This window comes from Chelonia mydas, chromosome 18, assembly GCF_015237465.2.
Source record: "Chelonia mydas isolate rCheMyd1 chromosome 18, rCheMyd1.pri.v2, whole genome shotgun sequence".
NCBI classification, from domain to species: Eukaryota; Metazoa; Chordata; order Testudines; family Cheloniidae; genus Chelonia; species Chelonia mydas.
In genome coordinates this window covers 16,306,977-16,325,243 of record NC_051258.2, presented here as the reverse complement: position 1 = coordinate 16,325,243, position 18,267 = coordinate 16,306,977, and the positions used below count along the sequence as shown (strand labels likewise).

The 18,267-nt window shown below is 52.4% G+C and overlaps 1 protein-coding gene across 1 annotated transcript in view; it reads right to left on the bottom strand.

Annotated features, from left to right (window-relative positions):
• The window catches only part of VWA1 (von Willebrand factor A domain containing 1), a 29,895-nt gene extending 19,894 nt beyond the window's left edge, over nucleotides 1–10,001 (bottom strand). Inside the window, exon 1 of the mRNA XM_027832342.3 lies at nucleotides 9,525–10,001. Coding sequence (XP_027688143.2) covers nucleotides 9,525–9,597 — 73 coding nt within the window. The 5' untranslated portion in view covers nucleotides 9,598–10,001. The remainder of the gene's footprint in view (nucleotides 1–9,524) is intronic.
• Nucleotides 10,002–18,267: the final 8,266 nt, after the last annotated feature.

The window sequence follows — 18,267 nt, the reverse complement described above, 5'->3', positions numbered from 1 at the left end:
ATGATTCAATAGGTGACTCTTTGCCTCTGGGTCAGTTCTGAGCCCATTGGGCCTGCATGGTGTTGGGAGGTGTCTTCCAGAGGGGACATACAATCACGATCCAGATCATTCACGGCGGTTAATGAACCCCTGGCACTACTTGTGAAAGTTGGGGTGTCCTCCCAAAAGAGCAAGGATCCCGCAGGAGTCTCTTATAACTACGCCCCATCCTCACATGAACCCACGACCGACAATCTCCCATCAGCCACGCTTGATCCTCGCATGGTCAGTCCCCTCCAAGTGACCGAAATTCCCCTGATGATTTCAGCGACGCCAGTTGTTATTCACGTCTCCTAAAGACCGCTGTGTGATCCCGCCGCATTCCCCACCCCAAAGGTGTCTACACTTCAGTGCCTGGTGGGTGAGCCCGGTACAAACAGCCCACATAGCTCTGTGGGATCTTCCAAGAAGCGTTATTGCTATTCACAGCTTAGTTAATCGGAGCACTCGGGGGAAGCGGAGGAGGACAGAGAATATGATGGAGAATCTGCTGTGAGAGCAGCATTTCTGTCTGGCTCATCTGTTCACGGCCGCGGGGCTGGGCTCAGAACTTAATAAATTCTTCAGGCCCTTATTACAAAAAATGCGGCATGAATCCTTAGGGGACTGAAAATGCCAAGCGGTGGAAGATGGACTGAAAATGCTTCAGCGGGGCGGTGTGGAGCTGCCCCACATTACGGGGCGCTAGTCTTGCTTCTCTGGACACCTGGGCCCTCAGGTGACTGCAGGTCAGAAAAGCAATGAGGCTAGTAACCATAGTCCATTTCCTAACAGGACTGTCAGCCCCAAGAGCTCAGACAGCCATAGCAAGGCCTCCATTAGTTAGCAGGAAATGTTTTTAAAGTAAGAAGGTTTCAGCTCTTTTTATTGTCTTTCTGGGTTTTGAGCCTGGGGGGGGCACATTTTCCAGCCCCCACCTGCCCTTTTTCCACAAATGAAAGCTGAGATTCTCTTGTAATCACAGGACTCCAGGAGCTGGAGCTTTGAAAAACCCCCACCAAATACCACAAGGTTTGTGATGAAATCACAACAGCTGGCAATGCTGAATAGGGTATTGTTCAACAAGACTGGCAGCCTGCCTCTGAAGGAGACCAATGACTGGGATTGCGGGGGGTTCTGCACAGCAAGGATGAGCCGCATTGGAAGAACAGCCCTGGAAGAGCAGGGCAGGGCAGGGGGCATTGTCAGATCTGCGTGGGGAACCCAGGGCATGCTGCAGGGCAGGGTTGAGAGGCATTGGCAGAGCAGTGTGTGTGGGTCCGGGACTGGAACGAGAGCGGGTGCTGGGGGACAGGAGTGAGGGGCATGGGGCCAGGAATAGAAAAGCAGGAAGGGTGCAGGGCATGGCCGGTCATAGTGGGAGCCCAGAACTTTGAGGTGGGGGTGGGGGAAGGGAACTGGCTCAGGCCAGCAACTTCCCCCAGGGCCTTTTCCCCTCCTTTGACAGCCCTGAGAAGAGGCCACGCCAGAGGAGAAAGGAAGGGAAAGCTAGACAGAGGGGAATCCATTCCCACTAGGTGCCCCGGGCGAGAGGGCTAGCAGCAGTTTGCCCTGAACATGGAGCTCAAATGCCGACTGAGCCAAGGAGCATGGAAGCTCCTGGTGCAGCCTGAAGTGGTGAGCGCCCTGCCCTCAAACTGCCTGCACAGGGGAGCCAAAACCACAAGGCAGGAGACAGTTGGATGCGAACTTTCCCAAGAAAGAACTGCTCAAAGGAGGCACATACACCTCCCTTCTCACCCTGATCCCACTGGAGAGAGCGAGCGAGCCAGGGGCGGGTATCAGGGGGAACCAAGCAACGAAGGGACTAGGTGAAAGGGAAGAAAGGATAAGCAATGGCAGAGGACTGCCAGGGGGACGCACGCAGATATCTGAGAGATGCAATCACCCAGCAGGCTGGGAAATGGCTCACGGGAGACCAGGGGATGCAGATCGGAGGAACAGGATGGGAGGAAGGACAATTTAAAACTTCCTGAGAGTGTAACCTCTCGGTCTCTCTAGGGCAGGGCTGGAAGCCACATGGCTTGGGAAATTTAAAGCTGGACTAGACAATGTTGGGATGAGTTGTAGTGTGTGTGTGTTATGTGTGTGTGTGCGAGCGCCGGTGGGGTAGGGGGGAAGGAAGAGTTGGGTGTATCCATGTCCCCATCCTCCCTGCATGGAACCAGAATTACTCAGCTGCGTGTCATAGACCCCTAGGCTGCTGACAGATAATGGGGATTCTCCTTTAGCCCAGTGGCAGAGGGTGCTTTGGAAACAGGAGGGTCTATATTCCACCCCATCAGCTTCCAAAAGGCCACGCTGCACGCGAGGTAGAAATGCTAGTACGTTGTCACAAATGTAAGTGCACCACATGCCCTTATTGGCCTTTCCCATCTTGAACGTCTAGGATGTTTCTAAAGCTCTTTGGAGAGTTTAGTGTCTAGCCCACGGATGCTGGTTTAGCATCTCCGGGATCCAAACTCACCCCTGCGCACACCTGTGCTCCGAGGCCGGCTGGCTCAGGGCCAGGACCCCTGTCTGGATATAGGGTTCTCCTGCTGTTGATCCTCAGCATAGGTTAGATCTGGGCCCATCCAGCGGTGGCAGGTGGTGTCTCAGGGTGTGTGTGTGTTTCAGGGTGTGTGTAGCAGGGGTGCAGAGTGTGTCAAGGGTGTCAGGGGCAGCCGGGCGTGTCGTTTGTGTGCGTTGGGGCCGGTATTTGGCAGGGGGCCCGTGTGCCGGGCGTGTGCATTGGGGCTGGTATTTGGCAGGGGACCTGTGCATGTCGGAGCGAGCGTTTCGGGAACATCAGCACGTGTGTGCGTGAGCACGGGGGCCGGAGCACTGCGTTGCTCTGGGTGCGTGTGCAGGATGGCGGGAAACGTGTGTGGGATTGTGTTTGTTAGCTCTGCCATCTAGACACCTGTAGCTGAAAATCCCAAAGGCAACATGCCCTGGAGTCACCAGAGCCCCACAATGACCCCCACCCCCCCGCCCTGCCCGCTGTGTGCACGTCTTCCCTGGAAGCAGCACCCGGTTCCCGAGGCCAGAGGCTGACTAGCCCATGACCCTGTCTCAGGTATGATGTGCCGGCTGATGGGATGACGTAGCCATTCCAGCACACCATGACCCGGCAGCAGAAGTCACGCGAATCCCCCTCATTACAATCCCACCCGACAAAGGAGAACAGTGAAGTCAGAGGGTGGCGGCTACATGGGAGATGCCCAGAGGAGGCGCTGACGGAGCTTATATTCATCACAGCCGCCTCGGCCTGACCCAGCCCGGTGCAGAAACACACCCGCTGGCACTGCAGCATTACAGACCCCTTCGCAGAACAAACCGCAACACAGAGTCCGTTTCAGTGACATTTGAACCCATGTTTAATGTCAAGGGTTGGGGGCAGACCTGCAGCAGGGCAATAATTCATTGTAAAATCTAGCTCTGATACTGCATTTCCCAGCCAGAGATCTCAAAGCACTCTACAGATGGAGTAAGTATTATTGTCTCCCTTTTACAGATGGGCAAACTGAGGCAGGGACTTTCCTGAGGTCACTCATCAAGTCAAGAGAAAAAACCCAGGTCTCTAAAGTCTAAGTGTCGAGCCTTCAGCTCACTGGGCCACACAGCCAGACAGCCGCATGAGTGCCTAGAGTAGTACGGGACCAACAAACTGCACAGAGGGATCTGCTATTTATTCACAATACTGGCACAGCCTGGGTAGCGGCAACATGAGCGTCAATCCTGGCCTCAGCTCGGGGGGAAATCTACTCTCCACGGCCCCCTGAGTCCTTGGCCTCTCCGCTGAGTCTGCCAGCGAGGCTGCAGCCAGTGGAGGTTCTGGAGAAAGAGACACCTCGACCCACCTGAGAGGAGACTTTCAGACAATACTAGCCCACGCCAGATTCAAACCGGTGACGTACAGGGCGATATATTACACCCCGGCCACTAACTTCAGTCCTTTCGGTCAGAGGGTTCCAAGTTGGCCGGCTGCCGTGTTTGCAAGTCACTCAGCTCTTGCTGGCACTGCTCCGTGCTTCCTTCTGGGTCGCACACACTGCTGTATGCCCAAGTCAGATGGCAGGGCCCGCTGCTTGGCTGGCCGGCCAGGGCAAGAGCGCATGGAAGTACAATTGCCATCTCCTGGCATGAAATCATGTTTCCCTGTCTCTTCTCCTACCCCCATCCGGCAGAGGGGTATCCCTTAATTTTCTGAATGTTGCAACAAGCAGCTGCAACGGCTCCTGGCGCTGGCAGGGTCTGGATGGCCTGGTACTGGAGGTGGCCCGAGGAGTCTACTTGTCAGTGGTAAACAAGATCATGTGCACTTGAACTCCCTGGGCAGAGCAAGGAATGCTCCATGACAGAAAAGGCTCCAGTAAAAACCCAGCCCTGCCAGTGTTACTGAGTCACTCAGCAGTCAAGAACGGCACTGACCAAAAAAACCACAGCGCAGCCACTCCCAAGAAGAAACTATCAAAGGAGGGATGTGAACCAGCATCCTGCCAAACCTCAGATGATGCCACCACCCACTGAAAGGCTAGATGGAGGTATCATGCCTCACTGGAAATGGGTGTGTTGATTGGCTGGCACTCCAGGAAGTACCACATCTTCAAGACAGAACTTCCTGGAAGGTGGTTAGATTTTATTGTTTGGAGAACCTGTGCAAGGAGGCAGGCGTATATTTTTCAGCAATTTATGGATACCACAGAATGGCTGGTTCCCTCCCCCCTAGGGCTGATATATGCAGGTTTGCTCCTTTATAAAAAAACCCCCACAACAAATGCTATATCAGGGTCAGTTTCCCCTGACACTTAACCCCAATAAAATGTAAATAAATTGCTCCCCCCGCCCTCCGGTCCCTCTCTGTTCACAGTTGTCACTAGACTAGAGCTGTATCACAAGCATGGGACAGGAGCACAACACGCTATCAGGCTGAAGAATGCTTCATCAGGCCCTTTCCTTTGCATTTTCTTTTTTTAATTTCCTTGTAATCGTTCCAGTTCTTTCCTTCCCGTTTCATCAGAGATGGAAGGGGACCCCTTGGGGTTCAAACTGCTGGTTAATCCTGTGGTGCTTTGCAACCAGCCCCTGCTCCAAACAACACTGACGTGTCATTAATCCTCGAAGTTTGGTGGGAAAACTGAGATTTCTCACCTCCAGTGGGATCTTTACGACAAGGAACCTGCCTCAGCATCACTGACCCGTGCCAGCCCCGTAACAAAAATACACAGACCTAGCTAGGGCGGTTGGGTTTGGGTTGCTTTATTAAACCCATCTCTGTTCTCTTGGCAACTGGTAAAGAGACTTCCTTATAACGTGCTTCATAGACCCAGGTCCAGCCTTGGCCCCGGAGACCCTATTCCACTGCCACTCTGCCGATGCATCTCGTGCTCCTTATTCTTAGACACAAAATCTCCTCCTAGTCTGGGGACTAACTGTGGGAAACTCATGACACTGGTGACCCCAGGGCGTCCTGGAACCCAGGTCTTTGGAAACAAAAGGCAGAGCCACTAGATCGCTGCGCCACGCAGCCCCACTCTCCCACTCGATAACCTTTTTGTATTGCAATGTGTATGCCAGCCAAGCGAGGTGCTGGCTACGTGACTGGAAGTGATCAGTGTGGAGGTCACAAAGCTGTCCCGGGACCATCAAGTCGCTTGGCTTTAGCTGGGAGAAAGTAGCAGGCCAAAGCTTTCCTCCTGTCTGAATTGAGATATCAAAGGATGATGCTGGCCAAGACTCCCCTCCCTTTCAGCAGTGTCACCCCATCCACGCTGCGCTGCTTGATTTAGATGAGACTCAGAACTGGTAGGAAGAACGGCGCGAACTCAGGAGCCAAGAGACATCAGTCACCAGTCTCTTCATTGTGCCTTAAAACCTCCAGCCCTGCCACTCTTTCCACCCCCATTGTTTGGCCATAAGGGAAAAAACCCAGCACCTTCAGAAACAGAGCTGGAGTTTGGCTGCTGAAGAAAGCAGGCTCTGTTCTCAATGCTGCCCCAGTCTGAACAGATGGGAGGAGAAGGACTCGCCCTGGGGCAAAGGCATCAAATCTCCCAAGAGGGGATCTTTACCATCGACCCAGCCCTGGGGCTGTTACTCTGAAGTGCCAGGCAGATTAGAAAGAGGAGAGGCTGTACCACAAGTGAAAGAAACCACACTGCTTGGGAGATGGAGGGTGTAGGGGATAAAGCACAGATCTCTCCAAATGAGGGATGCTCACACAATCAAAAGACCAAAGCTGTTAGGGCGGTCAGCGTGCACCAGACATAGGCCACAGATTGCAAAACAGCTCGTCAACCAAGCTACTTTTAAGGCTACAGCAGTGTTGCCACATCTCATGGTTGTGATACTTGGTGCTTTGCATAAAGCCCCAGCTCCTGGAGTCCTGTAATTAGGGGAGGATCTCAGCTTCCAATAATAAATAAATAAATAAAAAGTTTCTAGCCTTCCTGGTAGTGGAGAAGAGCTTGAAAATGTGACCCAGGTGCAACCTGCTTGCCTGGGGTTTCTCGGCACTGTGCAGCTCCTTGCTGAGGCTGAAAGAGCAGGTGGGACCCTGTCCAAAGCGTGCATGGAAGGACAGTGGCCTCCTGGCCTAGCTGCTGCATAGGTTGGGTTGGTGGCCTCCATTCCCCTTCTCATCCCCTGCGTAGCGCCCAGCACTCAGACTTTGGGGGTTGAATGTCATCCGCTATACGCCTCACGTCTCCAATACCGCCCTCGCGTGCCTCCAGAGCGAGCTGCGTAAGATGGCCAGGTCTCTTTCCAGTGAAGAAGCCCCACTTCACTGTGTCTGGGCAATAATCTAACATGCTCCCACCACAACACAGAGGGCGAAGCGAGCAGGGCTGGCGGCAGCCTCAGCTCTCAACTTCATAGCTTTCACCCCAGCTAAATGCTACTCTCCTCCAGGAGTTTGTGTTGAAATAGCTGCTAAACCCCAGGTTCAGCCTGCCTTCAGCCGCTGTTTCCTGCCTTCACACTCACCAGCAGATCTGTATTTTCAGAGCCGCGTAACTGCCTGGAGATAGACAGCAACCTGTAAATCCCAAAGGCCCGGCTCAGTGCTGCTGTCTCCCATTCATTGGGCTGGTGTGAATCACACAATGCAGCTGCAAAATGCAACCACTGCTGCACAAGGGTTTTGCTTGGGAGTAAAGGGTGGCACAGGGTATAGGGCAGTGATGAACTGGGTTCTAAATGTTCTCCTTTCTATAGGCTGGATTTTGATTTCCGCTGGCGTAAATCTAGAATTACCAGCTAATGCTGATCTCAATCACACCCATGTAAACCCAGAGTAACGAGGGGTGGAACTCAAGATTGGCACTGAGGGGGAGCGAGGGGCACGGAGATAAGAATCTGGCCCTAAGTCTGAGGCTACTGCTGCAGGTCATGCACCCCACTGTCTTAGCTGCAGCTCTCCGATAACGAAGGCGACTGAATTAATGTACTGACATGGTCATTCCTGAGAGCTCAGAAATGCCACTGGCCACCCAATAACGTCCCTGCATTGTTTGCTGCAATTAACAGTGAAGCCACACAAGTGTGAGCAGCAGCAAGACCCAGGGACGTGTGGACTGACTTTCCGCCGTCTGCTTAGTCCCTCACACCTGCCAATCCAGCCCACCACACACCATACGATTAAATCAAACTCAGCCGCGCATGATGGCCCATCCAACACACAACCAGATGGTTTTCTCCAGAGCACTTTATGCAAAACTTTAGAGGCAGCTCTGCTGAGCCCCGGCTGGGAGTCATAGAAACACGGACGAGCGAAGCAGTCTGATCCTGGAAAATAATCTCAGACGAGCTGACCAGTATTTGCATTTCACTGGAGGGTTGTAAAACTAAAGCAAAGAAACGGAAATTGCAGCTTGTAAAACTTTGCTTCTCGTGTCAGCCACATCTGTTTTATAAAGCTAGGCTTGCTCTTTTTTAATTTCCTCTTCAAAGCAAGGTCTCTCTCTTAGGCCAGGCTAGAGAAGTGCCATGTGCATTACCAGGGCTGGTTAAATGAATAAGAATAATCATTTCTGCTTGTGTAGGCATCAGAAAATCCTGGCACAGCACCAGGTGCAATAATGCCTGTCCGGGCACAGGAATCTAGCTTGGTAAATTATGTTACTTGGGCCAGATTCCAGCTCCTTTACACTGAGCCCTGCTTTACTCTGCAAGGAGTCCCACTGAAGTCAACAGCAAGGCATTGCTCAACTTGAGTAAAGGTGGCAGGATCTGCCCCGTAAAGCTTCTAACTAGAACTGGTCAGAATTTTTAGACGTCACTTTTTTTTTGGTCACAAGCCGCCAATTCCTCAACATTGGAACACGTTTGAGGGCAAGGGTCGGTCCCGACAAATCTCTCGTTTTCGAAAACATTTCGAAAGAAGTTTCAACTCTCACATATTTCATTTAAAAAAAAATCTCAATCGTGTGGGTTCAAAATGCCTTTTTGTTTCGTGCAATAAGCTATAAACATATATAAATGAAACAAACAAAGAGTCGTCACAAGAAAACATTTCACAACGATCAACACAAAATGTTTGGACGGAGCCAAAGCGTTTATTTTCCAGATTGTCGGTTCGCGAAGATGTTCACGGGTTTGATCTTTTGTTCTGATTAGGGACAGGAACATTTTTGGAACCATCAAACTTTTCCCCAGGACGGGAACCCGGTTGCCCACCCAGCTCTCCTTCGATCCCTCAGCTGCTCCCCCAGCCGGAGAGGCTGAGAATCTGTTATCTGGCCTTGCTGGAAAGTTCGCACCTCCTCTCACACAGCCTTACCTGCCCCAGGCCTTCCTATCTATTATCCCACTGAAATCCACCTGCAGCTGCTGTTACTGTACCATTCAAACCCTAGGATTTTTTCTACCTGTGAACAAACGAAGAATTAACCAGACCCTGCTGCCTTAAACCGCACTCTGTTGTCCGCAAACTTTGTTTGTCCATCACTGTCTCAAGTGAGAAGTTCCTCTGGAGACCCCACTCACCCCCTGGTTTCCCACTTTGTTTGCTGCGTGCTTGTGACAGCTTCCCCTGTTGCTTGCAATGGGTCTGTCACACGGGCAGAGGAAACTATTGGAGAAGGGCGAGGGAAGGAAATATGAAAAGGAGGACTTGTGGCACCTTAGAGACTAACCAATTTATTTGAGCATAAGCTTTCTGAGCTACAGCTCACTTCATCGGAAATATAGTTGTTAAGCCTCAGTAATTAGCAGGCGCAGCTGCAGCGCCCGAAGTTATTATTATTATTTTTTTTAATTAAGATTTCTGCCATAAAGAATCAGGCACCCCTTTCCTTAGGGCCGGGCGAAGGTCTGCAAGCGCCCGGGGCAACTGCATGTTATTCCCTGAAACAAATAACAAACCAGGCAAGTTTTCTCCCTGCTGGGGCAGTTTCAGGGAGTTTACTCCCCCCCTTACCCCCTTTAATAACGCAAATCCCGGGCAGCCTTTGCGGGCTCAGTGGCAAGGACCGACCCCGGGCTTCGCAAGCACTCACCTTTCCGCGGCAGGCTCTGCGCCAGCGCAACGTGCAGCCACAGAGCCAGCTGAAGCGCCGCCCTGGCAGACATGGCCCAGGCTACCTGAGACCCCGGAGCGCGGCGCTCCGAAGGCGGCGGGGCGGCTGGCGAGCGCTCATAGTCCGCGGCCGCGTCCCGCAGCCCCCGCCCGGAGCCTGGCCCCGGCGCCGCGCCCGCCCCCCTGCCCGGAGATCAGAGCCCCGGGGCCGGCGAGCTTTTGCGGCGCTCTTTGCGGACTCCGGCCGGCGAAGACGAGTCCCCTCCCTCCCCAAGTCATTAAATCCTCCCGCCCCGACGGGAGTGGCTGGAGGAGCCTCCCCAGCAACACCCCAGCGGCTGCGCTAAACTTGCCTCCGGAGCGGGGACTCGGTGTGGCTGGCGCTGGGCTGACGTCCCGGACGGGGGGCTCCAGCCCAGCGGCAGGAAAGAAAAGCCACGAGTGGGCGACTCTCCCCTGAGCGGGACCCGAGGGAGAAGGGGGACTGGGTGCCCCCCAGGGCACCCGCCCACCGGTGATGTTGGCTAGCAGGACAGGGATTCCACCAGGTCTTAGTGCTACTCTGCTCTGCCCCCCTTGCCCCTAAACTGACCAGGATCCCAAGGCCCCGCGCTCCTAGGCAAACTTCCCAGTTGTACCCCGGTTACCGTCACCGGATCTGGCCTGCCGAAGTGCAGTGGAAAAGCAGCCACCTCTGGGGTGCAGGGTGGCAGCCAGGTGGGCACTGCGCCAGGTTGGGCTTCCCGCTGTGGCTGGTGCTGGTGACAGCTGCTACATACCCACCTCTGAGCCTCCATCCAGCAATGCAGGTGGGTCCCTGTTTAAAGTTAAGCAGGAGTTTAAATACTTTGCTGGAGTGGGCATAAAAGAGTTTCTCCTTTAACTCCTGTGGCAAGGGACATGTACTAAAGATCTCACGTTTGATCCGCAGCAGGGACAGCAGAACCTAATATATGCAGCCTCATTTTGTCCTACTGGAAGGAAGGAGAATTTTGGTCCACAGCACTGGGATGGGACTCAGGAGATCTGGGTTGAATTTCTGGCTCTTCCACAGATTTCCTTTGTGACCTTGGGCAAGTCACATCATCTCTCCGTGCCTCAGTTCCCCACTCGTAAAATGGAGATAACAACCCTTCCTTTCAGAGTAACAGCCGTGTTAGTCTGTATTCATAAAAAGAAAAGGAGTACTTGTGGCACCTTACAGACTAACCAGTTTATTTGAGCATGAGCTTTCGTGAGCTACAGCTCACTGCATCCGATGAAGTGAGCTGTAGCTCACGAAAGCTCATGCTCAAATAAACTGGTTAGTCTCTAAGGTGCCACAAGTAACCCTTCCTTTGTATCCATCTTGTCTGGTTAAACTATAATCTCTTTGGGGGAGGGACTTTCTCTTATTAAATCTATGTGCAGAATCGGGCACAATGGTGCCCTGATCTCATTGGCAGCCCCTCGGTGCTATTGGAACACAAACAAATAATAATAGTGAGAACCGCTCCATGCCTCTCCTGTGGTTACATCCTTTTGCAACGGGATGACACATTTTTCAATGCAATCCAAATGTAAAGCCCGGGATGCAAAGAGATGGGAGTGCTCATGAAAATAAAATTCCTCTGGCTCAGAGGGTGAAAAACGCATGGCATCAGTGACTGCAGACCTGAGCCCAAAAGTTACTAATGGAGAAGAAGTGGAAAATCACCCTTGATTGCTGAAGACCAGCCGATTGTCCTTCCGTTTTATAAGGGGAGTAACTGGAATGAGAGAGAACAAAAAATAGCGGAAGAGGAAACTTTCGAAGCTGGGGGGGATTTCTGAAAGTTGTGAGCAAAGTTTCTCCCAAACTGATTTTGTGTCTCCCCTCCGGGGAATCTCAGGAAAGTAACAACAGCTACAAGCTGTGCAGGGTGGAAAGAAATTTGGATCCAAATACCCCAGTGACATGGAATGGCGGGAGGGCCCCAGCAAATCAGGGTCAGCATGGAGACGTGTGGAGTCAAGCAGCCGGTTTTAACTTCTGGGCTTAGTGGCACAAATGTGACCACCCTAGGCACCGCATTGCAATGCTATGAAAGGGCAAGCTTGGTACCGAACTGCAGAGTGGGGGAGTTTTGCATCCAGGCTGTATGATGCTCTGTCACTCGTCCGGTAACACGATATGAATGAGTCAGTCTCACGCCCTGATTGATTCACACGGGCAGGAATAATCGTTATCCCAGAGCCTGGTGAACGGGAAGGCTCCAAAACAGCTGCTCTCGCTCCGACCATCTGGGATTTGTAAGGCCCTGCCCATGGGGGTGGCATCTGAACCCTGCTGGGGGGAATCCTGGCCAAACGTGGTTGCTACTAGCTGGCTTCCCTGGCCGACGTGGGCAGGGATGTTTGATCTGAGCACATGGTAAAATCAATGTAATAGCTGGCCTGGATAAAGGCTGAAGGGCTGAGTCCCCAGTTAGACTCAGGGGTCTTATCCAATACCCAGTGAAGTCAGTGTCAGTCTTTCCATTTTTCAGAGTAGCAGCCGTGTTAGTCTGTATTTGCAAAAAGAAAAGGAGGACTTGTGGCACCTTAGAGACGAACCAATTTATTTGAGCATAAGCTTTCGTGAGCTACAGCTGACTTGATCAGATGCATTCAGTGGAAAATACAGTGGGGAGATTTATATACACAGAGAACATGAAACAATGGGTGTTACCATACACACTGACTCCTGTGTGCTTTCGATCCAGCAGCATGATATACAGCTGTGCTAGAGATAACCCAGGACAGCAGGTGCCGATAACTCCCACGGAAGCCAAGGGGAGCTGACGGTGCTCAGCGCATCTGACAATCAGCCCATCAGTCTGTCGCGTAGTTTGGGGAGGGGAAGCTTGTCACTACAGGGGAGCTGGGGAAATTTGGGGGTGTTTAGCCCTCAGAGAAATCAATGGGGTTTGGTACCTGAGGTGATTGTTCAAGGTGGCCACTGCGGGGCCCACACAAGCCAGCAGGTGCTGGAGGCTGCTGAGCAAGTATGTGCTAGGATTGGCCCTGGGTTTATCGGTATGGCCACAGCCACTCCATTTCCAGGGCTGTGGTTCCCAGCACTCACCCATGCATGATCAGAGCTAGCCCTGAGACCCACCAGCCTAGATCTGGCCAAGTTCAGAGAGGGGGATCATTTCCTTCATCACTCACTCCCCAAGCAAGACTTTTCCTTTTGAGGCAAAATGATCAGTGCCACTTGGCCCTGCACCACCCCAGCCTGCAAAGGGTTCAGCCTGTATCTTCCCATGAGCCCTGCTCTAGGGAAGCAGGAAAAAACAGATTAGAAAATGATTAGATCTTACACAATTTTGTTTTATTTTAAATCCCTGCTGCAGGGACCAGATTCTGATCTCACTAAAACCGGTGTAGATCCAGAGTAACTCCACTAGCATTTAAGGAATTAGGGCCACATTCTGCTCTGAGTTACTCTTGTGTAAATCCAGAGTGACTCCATTTTTAATTACATCTGCATTGGATTGTAAGTCTCTGAATATGGAACAAACCAGACCTGGAGGGTTAGTCTTAGCTTTGAGAACATTGATAATCCTGTTTTATTCATGTCCCAATTAACTAGAAAATGAGTCTTTTAAATGTAGTGGAACTGCGTGCTTTTAAAAGCTGCTCCACCCCAGAGGCAGCTGCATTTCAGTGCTGCATGAAGCAACTCCTGTATCCATCAGGCCCGATCCTGCAGACACATACACGTGTATAATCCTGGGTACATGAGAAGTCCGATGGCAGGATTGAAACCGTACACTGGAAAGTTCTTTGCCTTCATTTTTATTAGTCATAGTAGGGCCCTACGAAATTCATGGTCCATTTTGGTCAATTTCACAGTCATTGGATTTTTAAAATAATAAATTTCCTTATTTTAGCCATTTAAATCTGAAATGTCGCGGTGTTGTTTGTAGGGGTCTATAACAGAGCCCTTCACGGCTCGTGCCACAAATCAGTCGGCGACGCTTAGCGTGCCAGTCCCAGTGCACTTTTATTCACCGTGTCAGTTCCCACCACCGTTTATATACAGTCCATTCCACGCAGCGCCCTGGGGGACAGCTAGCTTCTTCACCCAGCAGGGAACTACCGCCACAGGCTCCTCCCTTTCCAGTTCCCCACTTAGCTGCCTTTCTGGCAGCTTTATGTAGCCCCCTGTCCGATAAGGCCAGTGGGTGTTTCTGCTGAAGCCTTTAGGCGAGCCATACCCAGCCAGCACTGATTAATGCCCCTTAATTGGAGCTGGGCTAACAGGGGCCTGGCTCAGAACCTCCCAGCCAGAACCCTGTTACAGGGTCCTGACCCAAAAAGGAGTTGTGGGGGGGTCGCAAGGTTATTGTCGGGGGGGTTGTGGTACTGCTACCCTTCCTTCTGCGCTGCTGCTGGCCAGGCACTGCCTTCAGAGCTGGGTGCGCGGCCACCAGCCACCGCTCCCTGGCTGCCCAGCTCTGAAAGTAGCACAGAAGTAAGGGTGGCTATACCGTGGCCCCCCCTAAAATAACCTTATGACTCCCCTGCAACTCCCGGTTGGGTCAGGACCCCCCAGTTTGAGAAACGCTGGTCTCCCCCGTGAAATCTGTATAGTACAGGGTAAAAGCACACAAAAGTCCAGATTTCACGGTCTGACCCATTTCACGATCTGACACATTTTTTATGGCCATGAATTTGGTAGGGCCCTACTTATTGGCATTCATTCCTATAAGCGCTCTCTAGCCGAAGGATGTCAAAGCTCTTTTGGGGTGCTATATGCCGGAAACCCACCACTTGGAGAGGAAATGCAGCAGCTCCTCTGCTCTGGCCACACTACACGACACTGTTTCTCTGATGTGAAGCCTGACTTCCCCATTACACTGCAGGGGTGTTTAGTTCGGCACAAGGCAGTTACTCAAGGTGGCAGACAGCCAGGACCATGGAGCTAGCTAGTCACCTGACTGATGACAAGTGCCAAGGGGTCATTAACGACCAGGACTGAAAGGCGACAACTCAGACAGCTCATGCTGGGCATTAATTCGACCCTGACTCAGAGGGAAGGCAGGCAGCCAGTGAGCCAACAAGACTATATACTGCAGCATCTGGGTTCTCCTTGGAGAGCTCCTGTCCAAGTACTAGCCAGACCTGCTCCTGCCCCCTGCTTGCTGATCTGCCAGTGCTGTCTTCTCCTTAGGCTCACACCTAGTTAATTAAAGCAAGCTCGGTCCCTGCATGGTGGAAACTGGCAAAGCTCCATTGACATAAAAGGAGCTACACTGGATTTATGTCAGGTGAGTGTCGGTCCTGTTTCTAGTTCTCAATTAACTGCCTGTCCAATGCATGCCACAGCAGGGCTCAAGTCAATTCGTACTTTTATTTGGCATTAAAGACACAATGTACAAAAATAGTGACCTTGGCTCCCTGCGGTTTTCCGAACGTGTCTGGCGACTGGTATGTACACACAGCAAAATAATATCTTACATTTATAGGCTGTCTGTCAGCCTGAAGGCTCCCTACAAATTATATACAGGAATTCCTTCTCCCGGCATTGGAATGCAGCCACTTCTGGGGCAGAGTGCGGCAGCAATTTAACAGCATACTATGACAGTCCACAAAAGTTCAGGACACAAAGGGAAAAAATTGCAGGGACAATTTAGGGCAGGAGAATGAAATTATACAAACTGCAAGAGGGCCAGGACAATGGGACAAAAGTCTGGATGTCAGTAATAAATGTCAAGGGATGGTCTGAAAAAAAGTGCCACCTAATGCCATCCTGGGGCACTGCTTTGGCAGGAACAGTGCCTCCTATTGACTCACCAATGCCACGCTCTGGGGCACAGCGGCCTGTCGGGATATGGCATCCTATTCTAGTACCTCTTCTAACTGGAGCTCACATGGCGAGCCGCTGTGGAGATGAAAGGAGAGAGCTTCATTTAAGATCACGCAGCTAGACATGGGGATGTCAGATGTGTAATTTGCTTTGAGTGGTGTGGGTCTGTCTAAGCAGAGACATGCACTGGTGACGGGCTCCTTCTCTCCCCGTGGCGCCCAGCGGGGGCATAGCCTGCCATTCAGATCAACCTGGATCCCAGTCCCAGCCACCCAAGGCAGCCCCAGGGGAGCTGGCTGTCACGTCGCGCAGACAGTCAGGTTAAATTGCACAAACCAAAGTGACTTGTGGCTCTTGGGAGCCTGATGAGCCTGGAAAGAAAGGAAACAATGGCCCCCTTTGTTCTCTGGGCTGGCAACAATGTGCCGGCCTGAGAGCGTGGTGCATTACAATGACATTATAGTTGCACTCCCGCCCTGGGTGTGAGGAAGGATGGGCCGGGTGAAGGAGCTTGACAGCTGTGGGGAAGGGACCTGCCGGGGCATCTCAGTGTGGTCTCAGACAGGGCTCTACAGAAAGCAGCAGGAAAACACTCAAGGGCAAATTCAGGCCCCTATTCACCACCCTTGTGGCATAAGGGGCCTCCGAATGGGCAGAAACTGACCCTTCCTCTGTGAACATCGAGCTGCTGCAGCCTCCAGTAAAGCGGGTGGGTCAGTGAAGGGCGTAGGGGGGAAGCAGGTGTGGCTATTCTCTGTTTTCCCCGGGCTATAGGGAGCCAGGGCATCACAGTGTAGGTTAGAGCTGTCTGCAGATTCTGCTTCTGGCCAACGCGGGCCCTGCCAGGTGCTGGAGTGTGAGGGCTGCCAAGGTGTCTGAAAGCCACTGTAACCCCCCCCCCCCGGAGCCAGGGGCAGGCTGGACAAGCTGAGCGGCGGGGGCCTCAGTCCAACTTTTCTGTGTAAGCTCCCGGGTGCCCAGCACCTTCTTGCTAGTGCCCCTGCCCAGCTGGGCTCAAAGGCTGTGTGTGGTGTAGGGGCAGATGGTAACCCAGCCAGGCTGGGACGTCCCTTCCCCTTTGCGTGGCCTGCATCTACAGTGCAATGAGTTACTAAAGGGGGAGGAGGCTGGCTGCTCTGAGGGCCCCTCCCCCCAGAACTGGGACTGCACACGCGCGGGTGCTGAGCAATCTTCTCCCATGGTGCCTTGCCAGGGAGCTTCACCCCTGACCCTGAGGGAGCCCCTCCAGCAGTGCAAAGTTTAAGTCCTTGACTCTCTGCAGAGCCGGCCTAGAAAGATGCCAATTAGTGCCCGTTCCTGGTGCGGGATGGGGGATCTGGACTTCTGCCCACTGGGACCTAGGCCGAGACCCTGGAGTCATCTCTGATTGGCCACCAAACAGCCATGGATCTTTTCAGCTTCTGGTCCCCACCGGTAACCGCCACAGCCATGCAGCCCCCACTGCACAATGACTTGGCAGCTCCTGCTGCCGGACTCACCTTGAGGTGAGAGCTCTAAGGGCAGCTGTTCCAGGGCTAGCAGGAGGGGCCGCGTCAGCCAGGCAGGCTGGGGCACACAGAGAAGGGACGTGAATGGCGGAGCCAGAGTTTGATGGAAAGATCCTCAGCTGGTGTAAATCAGCATCACTCACTGAGGCCGATGGGGCAAGGCCTGTTGATACCAGCTGAGGATCTGGCCTCAACTCTCCCCATTCTCAGCCTGTTCCTGAGTCAAATTTCACTAGCCCTCATCATTTTAAACACACATTTTGATGTATTCTTTCAGCTCTGTTCGTATTCTAGCCAATTCTACCAGCTAACTCGCTCTTTCTAATGCCTTGTACCGGGCTTGAGCTAATCACTTATTGCCGTCTCCATCCAGAAGTGCCTTGCTTTGCTAGGAAGAAGAAAGAGATTTCCTTCTGTGAACCTGCCCCTTCTAGTCCCTATAGAAAGAACCTCCCTCAGCCCCTGGATAAAGAGCGATCATATTTTCCAAAGTCATTAGGATCCAAATAGCACCACAGAGAGAGTGATGGAAAATGTGTACATTGGTTCAAGCTGTAAAATTTCATTTCAGCAATGGAAGATCTAGCTCAGTGCATTTGCCTTTATAATAGCGTGGTTTCTCGCTTTCATTTTTTTTATCTGAGGTTAGATATTTGCAGCTAGAGCCAGAACACGTGAGCAAACTCATGTTGTTCAGGACAACGGGATGAAAGGAACCTCTGATTGCAATTGGGCTTTACGGCTAGAACAAATCACGGGACTGATAGTGAGACTAGCAAATTGTCAAGTGCAATAAATCACTTCCAAAAGGTACTGGAATGCTGGCGTGTAACTCATCTTCCTCAGTGCCAGCCCCTTGCCCCTCCCGGGACATTCAGCTCAGCCGCCTCTCCGCCAGGTCCTCTGATCTCTGCCTCAGAAGATCTGGGGGTGCCAGTGTCAGAGCCAGGGAGAGCCAGGTTCCTAACTAGAAATGGAGGGTACAGAGTAGGGCCCTCCTTCAGCCAGACCCGCTTCAGCGGTCACTGGGGTTTGGCTAATTTGACCCATCAGAGAGAGCCAGGCAGAGTCAGGGCTGCATTTGGGTTTCCTAGACCTAGCTGGCTGGGGAGCCGTCTTTCAAAGGTGAGGGCGGTTTGGATCCTGCTCCCATCTCTACAAATCCCAGAAGTCTGGGGTGCACATGTGCAGACAAAGCACTCTGGGTTCAGCTGGTCTTTAACGCTGATGGGAGAGGTGCCGTAACAGAGGAACGTGCTGCCCTAGATGTTCCCCCCCAGAACCTTGAGCCTAGTTCCCATCACCCCTCTTTGCTGGGCAGCCACTGCCAGGTGAAAGTGCAAGGTCCCAAGGCCCTGAAATAGTCGATCCCTTTGGCCTGACCCAGCATGTCCCCTCCC